The sequence below is a fragment of the Oryx dammah genome, unplaced genomic scaffold, assembly GCF_014754425.2.
Source record: "Oryx dammah isolate SB20612 unplaced genomic scaffold, SCBI_Odam_1.1 HiC_scaffold_28, whole genome shotgun sequence".
NCBI classification, from domain to species: Eukaryota; Metazoa; Chordata; class Mammalia; order Artiodactyla; family Bovidae; genus Oryx; species Oryx dammah.
Genome location: NW_024070212.1, coordinates 7776756 through 7784001, shown reverse-complemented (window position 1 = coordinate 7784001; position 7246 = coordinate 7776756). Strand labels below are relative to the sequence as shown.

The 7246-nt window shown below is 46.1% G+C and overlaps 1 protein-coding gene across 1 annotated transcript in view; it reads left to right on the top strand.

Annotated features, from left to right (window-relative positions):
* The window catches only part of LOC120855416 (low affinity immunoglobulin gamma Fc region receptor II-like), a 6724-nt gene extending 868 nt beyond the window's left edge, over positions 1-5856 (top strand). The window contains exons 2-6 of the mRNA XM_040229892.1: positions 7-86; positions 738-860; positions 3011-3067; positions 5109-5149; positions 5267-5856. Coding sequence (XP_040085826.1) covers positions 7-86; positions 738-860; positions 3011-3067; positions 5109-5149; positions 5267-5353 — 388 coding nt within the window. The 3' untranslated portion in view covers positions 5354-5856. The remainder of the gene's footprint in view (positions 1-6; positions 87-737; positions 861-3010; positions 3068-5108; positions 5150-5266) is intronic.
* The last annotated feature ends 1390 nt before the right edge of the window (positions 5857-7246 follow it).

The following is a 7246-nucleotide window of genomic DNA, read 5'->3' as shown; positions in this document are numbered from 1 at the left end:
CCTCAGTCACAGCGGCCAGTACCATTGCACAGCGTTTCTCGGGAAGACGCCACACTCGTCACAGCCAGTGAACATCACTGTCCAAGGTGGGGACTCCCTCAAGATGAAAGGATGGGAGAAGAGGAGATGGATAGTTAGGAATAAAGTCACATGGTCTCAAATGGAGATTTGAGAAACGCCATAGTAGCAAAGCTGGGCTTTGGGGCCAAGGGCAAGGGTATGGGCAACTTGATAAATGCTGTCCAGAGCTTGGAACCCTCAGCTCTCAGGTGACAGGTGATGAGGCTTTTATTCCACTTTGAAATATAAGCCCATCACACCAAGCACAGCAGTGAAGCAGAGCTTTCTCGTTGGTGTAGAAGTTCCCAAAGCTCATGGACATTCCTAAGAACTGAAGTTTTCCTAATTTTTCCTCATGTTTCATGATATGTCCATTCATCCCAAAGGTCTAGCATGTTCTGAATAGTTTAGGGGTCCAGTGTTGGAGGCTTCAGGTTCATGCTCCCTGCTCTCCCCATGGGCTAAGAGAAACCCTTCCCTCCACCTTATACACTCAACAGTGTGCCTTCATTTGATGAGCAGAGTAATCGAAAGGGTATGGGGGAGGCACAAGCCCACTCCCAGAACTCCTGTGCAGGTGAGGTTGGGGGAGGAAGCAAGTGTTGCATTGGAGGAGGGCAGGGAGGGTGAAGTGGCATGGAGAGGGTACTGCCTGTCCTGAGGTCTGTCTTCCCCAGAGTCCAGCTCGAGTGACCCCTCATCGACGACGACAGCTGTGGCTATAGGCGTTTGTTTCGCTGCAGTGGCTATTGTTGCTGTCATAGTAGCCTGCTTCTGCCTCAGGAGAAAGCCAACTTCAGGTTTGTGGATCCTCTTGGTCCCTCTTGTTATCAGTTCCTTCTTAGCCAAGGCCTTAACCCCAAACATGGCTAGAACCCTTATCTTTGGGCTAGAGAATCCTTAGCATTCAGATATAGTCCCATATTTTATTTATTCATTCATTCTTTTAAGAGACCTGAACAAATTGGCTTATGTGTCAAGCACTGTGATAGACTCTGCGGATGATGCCAAGTTAAAGAAAAGTTCAGCCTCTGCCCTTAGGGAGTCCATAATATTGTGGAGAAGACTGAAGTACAAATAGTACGATAGTACAGATACCAATTGGAGGGGATAAGACCAGTATTGGAGAATGCATGGGCTACAACAGGGATAGAAGAGCCCGAATGACCCAGCACGGGCTGGGCCAGTTAGAGAAAACTTCATAGGGAGGTAGTGTTGCATGGTGGTTGAAGCTCAACTGGTGGGGTCAGACTGCCTCAGTCCAAATCTAAGCGCCTCCGCTCACCAGCCGAGTAACGTGGGGTGAGTTAGTCTCTGTGTGTTGAGAAGACGGAGCTGGCGTGTTAAGACTGTGCACATCATGACCAGCTGAACGAGGAGGCACGAGCCACCCACACGGGGCTGGCGGCTCCTTTAGCATCTGAACTCCTAGATTGGGGAAGTGAAAACCCTGGGTCGTTTTCATTGAAAATACAGTTTCAATACATTCTCATAAAGGAAGTAGAGTCACAAGATTTGCCACTCAGAGATCCCAGAAATGAGAAGGGGTGGCAGCCCTTTGCCCCAGGTCATGGGTGAGCAGAGAGGACGGTGTCAAGCCTCTCTGATTTATGAAGTGGTTGAAGTGGAGGACACCAACATATTTGTGGGCTTAACATCTAAGTGGTTGTTTTGAAAGATGCCCCAGGAAAATCAAAGTGAGAACTTAATAGCAGGAATCCTAAACTCAAGTCCTTATCTTAAATGTCCAGACTCTGGGAGTAAGCAGGGTGATCATACTGTAAAATTCTTAGGTGGCAACTCAGGGAAACAAAGTGTTTTTTTTTTTTTTTCCCCAGGAAAACAGTTGTTTTTCCTCATCATATTCAACTTCTATGTGCCTCAGTTTCTTCATCTAAAAAATGAGGACACAAATAGAACCTGCCTCATAAGGTTATGAGATTGAATGAGCCTGCAGCTCTTATAACAGTGCCCAGCACACAGCTAGCATCATGTAGTATGGGCTGTTAACATTAAGAGGAGGTGATGTTTGAGGCTAGCAGTTAACCAGGCAAAGAGGGTAGATGAGCATTCCAGGCGTGGAGGCTGAGACATGGAAGTGAGAAACACTGTGGCTAGGGTGGGGCTCAGGGAAGAGTAAGGAGGGTGCTGGAAGCACTTTGATGCCTTCGAAGCCATAAATGGTGAAGCAGAGAAAAAGAAGGTGAAGCAAGGCAGAAAGTTCATGGAATTGACATAGGCTGCCTTTAAAGAACTAGCATGCCTCTTTGTGCTATGCTTCCTTCCCCTTCCCATCAGCACCTAGCACAGTGCTTGCCACACAGTAAGATGATTAATAAACATCTCTTCACTGATCAGCTGAAAAACTTCAGCTCTTGGAAATCAGTCTCCTTCCCCCCATAGTATTAATATTACTGTAAAATTGCTGAGAGAGAAGGGAAGGTGCTATAGGAATCAAGTAAGCAGAGCATCACAATTCTTAACACCGTAAAGCTAACTTATTGGGGAGAGAAAGTGCTAAAGTTATCCAGACACAGAGAAAGTAAAAGGGAAAAAAGACTCAGAGCCACTGACAAAGAAAATAATACTATTCATACCTCACAAAGCACTTTGCAATTGGTTCATAGCCAAGACCTCAGTTACCGGTGATAAGTAAATGTACAGACTCAGTGAGAAAAAATTGAGAGGAAGAAAGAGATGCTTTTAAGAACTGTGCAATGGAACGGCCTTTCTGACAGTCCTGTGAGTCCCTACTATTAACCTAGCCAACTTCTTTCTCTCTAGACCAGCCCTTTTACAGGCTAAGGTAGTCTCTGGGGGGTGGGGAGGAGAGGAATGTCTGTGGGAGAAGGGTGTGTATTGGTTCTAACCCAGTCTTGCCTCTGGTCTGTGGTCCTGAAGACTTAGGTTCTACCCCGTAATCCTACTAACCTCCATGTGCCCCTCCTAGCTCTCTCAGGAACCCCTGAGCACAGGGAAATGGGGGAGACCCTCCCTGAGGAACCAGGTGAGTGTAGCTCCGCTCTGCGGGCTCAGTGACACCCTGCCGTGTGCATCAAGAAGCAGCTTGTGAGCACAAGAGAGGGAGGGGGCAGTGGGAGGAGGGCAGGGGCTCAAATCTCTTGGTCTGTTCTGAGACTAACTCCTGGGCCTGAAGAGGACCTCACTGGAGATGAGGAGAAGATGAACACCTATCCTAGATAGAGAGACAATGGCCTTGTCTGAGTTTCTGGGGCTAGAACTGCTAGGGGTATTTCCAGAGCAGGACATCAGAGATACTTAGGTCTTTCTGTGGAGCTTTGGAAGAGCTGGCACAGGGTGGGGGTTAGATGCTGTAAGACTAAGGCAAATAGAATTAAAGAGAGAACACTCTAGAGGAAAGGAGAAAGAGGCCAAGGGAATAAAGTCTAGATTTGCTGCAGTCTGTGTCTGTGGATGGGGTAAGAGTAGAGGGCGTGAGCGATGGGGTAAGGGCTCAAGTCTTAGGGGAACATGAAGAGAAGATTTTAGGCCGAGAAAGTTCTGTGTACCAGCTACATTAGCGGGCTTTCCTCTGTCGACAAAGCCTGGATCTAATGCCCACTCCTGTAGGTGTGTTAAATTTGGGCCTGGCACTAGCTCAGTCACTATCATAAAATGAAATCTTGAGTGTCGTTTCCTCTCTTGGGGTTTAATCACCTCACTGAGGAAATGAATGCATTGGCCTGGAGGACCTCAAAGCCTTCCAGGTCTGACATTCTGAGAGTCAGTGCCCATCAACCCTGGCCCAAGTGGGAATATGTTAAAGGAGCAGGAATATTCCAGGCAATTTCCTGACTGTAGTTAAAGCCAGAGCTCGGAGGGACCTGGAACTTTCTCTGGGGGCTCCCAGACGGCAGAAACAGACAGGAAAAAGAAGCCCTTGAGGACCCCACCTCGGATGGCTGGAGTATGACTCAGAGCAGAGCCAACAGATTTGAGAGCTTAGCAAAATGGCTCAGCTGTCCAGCTGCACTTTGAGCAAGACCCCTAGGTCCTGTGGCCAGGCCAAGTGGGGATATGGACCTGAGTCTGCACCAGGGCCAAATTGATGTAGAAAAAAACGTCCGAACGCAAGTGGATTAGCCATTTTGATGTTTGGTTCTACCACCGGCATAAATATATTTCACAAGGTGTTTATTTCACAGGAAAGCACTGGGGCTGATGGTTTCCCCAAAGGCTCATCTAGGTTGCTGGGATTGTAGAGGGATGCATTAGAAGGAGGATTCAGGACATGGTTTGTTCCAGAAGTTGGAGCATGGCATACAGGGACTTCTTGTGTCCTGGAGATGAATGAAGACACTAGACGCATTGTCTCAGACTCCTTCCCCACTTCCTGAGGAATGCTGCTTTGCAGATACTGAGCTGCTTTCCGCACTGGCAAAGTGAGTTTGTTGGCAAAAACATGAGGAAGTTTGGATGTGTTTTAGATCTTTACCAAAGAGAGTACTGGCTGGCTTGCTAGCTTCCTTCTTTCCTTCTCTTCAGCCTCCCTTGCTCACTCTCACGCTTTCTTTCTTTTTGATGTGAGGGAGTATGAGATTCTTCAGAGCTCCAACAAAGATATACTATTGGGCTGGCCAAAAAGTTCATTCAGGTTTTTCTGTACCAGCTTCCAGAAGAATCTGAATGAACATTTTGGCCCACCCAATACATCTGGCTAACCTGGAAAGGTCCTATCTGTGGCTGGCAAAAATCTGAATTACTTCACTCTAATAGTGAACACCCCCCACCCCACCCCACCCGACACACACCTCTTACCCAGTATCTCCAATCCCAAAAGCTTCAAAGAAAATAGTGATTTTCTGAAAAGAGTGTAGTACAGATGACTGTCTCCCTTTGCTAATGTAGCTGGTGGGGGTGCCATGTCTAGGATACTGAGAGTGGGCTGGGAACGAAGCTCTCGGCCCGCAGGGCTGAGTTGGGGTCAGTGGTCCTCGCCTCAAGCCTGGTTTGGGCCTCAGCAGCAGCGTGGGGAGGCTCCATGCTATAGTACTGCGCCTGCTCACCTCTGCTCTCTTTGCCCACAGCCGGTCTCACTGATGTTGAAACTGATGCTGCCATAACTGAGGTGAGCCCTCCAGTGCCTGCTTTTCCTCCTCCCCCTCCTCCAGCCTGCTGCCTCTTCTGCGGCGTCATTCCTGTGGCCTCTCCATGGATCTTCACTGCTCCTTTCTGTTTTCTCCAGGCTGAGCACACAATCACCTATTCACTCCTCTCGCACCCGGATGTTGCAGAGGAAGAATCAGAGTCCGATTACCAGAAGCACCTTTAGTTTTCGTTGTCTGGCCTGGGACTTGGGGAAGTGAATCGTAGAGGCCAGGATCTGGTGTCTTCTGGCCTGAACTCCTCTTAGGGAGGAGAAGAGGATACTGCAGTTCTAAAGAAGGAGAATGACTTTTCCAGAGTTAGCGCCTCTGAATCCTGAAGCTCCCTGTTCTGACATTCACAGGTGATATAGCCCCAGATAACTGACTACTGATTTATTCCTTGCCTCAGCACATCTCATCAGCAGGACTCTTCTATTATACATTCACACAGCCAGTGTAAATTACTTTTATTAAGAGATTGCAGCAACATAGAAATACATTACAGGTTATATGAGAAAAATTAGATAAGCATGGATGATTTCAGAAATGTTGAAATAGACTAACATATGCCAATATATTAAAAGTGATTGTTTCTGGGGATGGAATTATTGGTGCTTTTCATTTGCTTTGTTAATTCTTCTGTACAGACCATATATTACTTTTATAATAAAATACTACACAAACAACAGTCCCCTTATCTTTTAATCACTGAACCAATTAGAATATAAACTGATCAGGGGTCTGTTTCTTTTCAGTGGTAAGAATCTTGGGAAGATAGTAATGGGCAGGAGGTGGGGGAAAGAAAATGTTTGGAGTGTAGGACAAGTATCCCTCATCTTAAAACCATATACCCTTCTTCCAGTGAATTTGTGTTCTTGTTTCCATGTCTTCTTTCTCTTCCTCCCATGGCAAATAAACACCAGTTCTCAGGAAGCCAAACTTCAGACGAGTTCTGAACGGAGATTTACTGACTCTTTCTCTCCTGCTCTTCCTCTGTTAGAGTTATCAGAAGGATGTGAACTTCTCAGAGAAGGTTCCGGGAGGTTAGAAACATGACTGACAGCTTCCTCAGGAGATGTCCTTAGAGAGGGCTCATTTTCCTGGGACTCTAACAGGAACATTGTGCAACATTTTTGTATTCAGAATTTAGCATCTTCCTTTGTTGAATAGTTTTCATGAGGTTTCATATTCACATATTGCTATACAATAAGGAATAGTAATTGCAATTATTGGGTTATTGAGGGCTTACTTTATGCCAAAATATGTGCCTTTAGAATGAGAGCGTTTAAGAGTATTAGCCATTCAGAGTTCTGTTGTGGTTTTCTTGTTCACATACCCATGCCCTTTTTACAGTAACAATGTATGTCCCTCGATTTATACATTACATGGTAGCAATTTATTTTATTTATATGTAAATTATTTTACTATGCTAATTTTTAAAATAAAATTAAAATACAGGTAAGCAAAAACCTACCAACCTAGATAGCATATTCAAAGGCAGAGACATTACTTTGCCGACTAAGGTCCGTCTAGTCAAGGCTATGGTTTTTCTTGTGGTCACGTATGGTTGTGAGAGTTGGACTGTGAAGAAGGCTGAGCACTGAAGAATTGATGCTTTTGAACTGTGGTGTTGGAGAAGACTCTTGAGAGTCCCTTGGACTGCAAGGAGATCCAACCAGTCCATTCTGAAGGAGATCAACCCTGGGATTTCTTTGGAAGGAATAATGCTGACGCTGAAACTCCAGTACTTTGACCACCTCATGCGAAGGGTTGACTCATTGGAAAAGACTCTGATGCTGGGAGGGATTGGGGGCAGGAGGAGAAGGGGACGACAGAGGAGGAGATGGCTGGATGGCATCACTGACTTGATGGACATGAGTCTGAGTGAACTCTGGGAGTCGGTGATGGACAGGGAGGCCTGGCGTGCTGCGATTCATGGGGTTGCAAAGAGTCGGACACGACTGAGCGACTGAACTGAACTGAACTGAACTGAAGCAAAAAAGATAATTAAGATCACCTACAAATTCACAAAATAGAAACAATCAATGCTAATGTTTAAAAAACTTCAATCCACATTT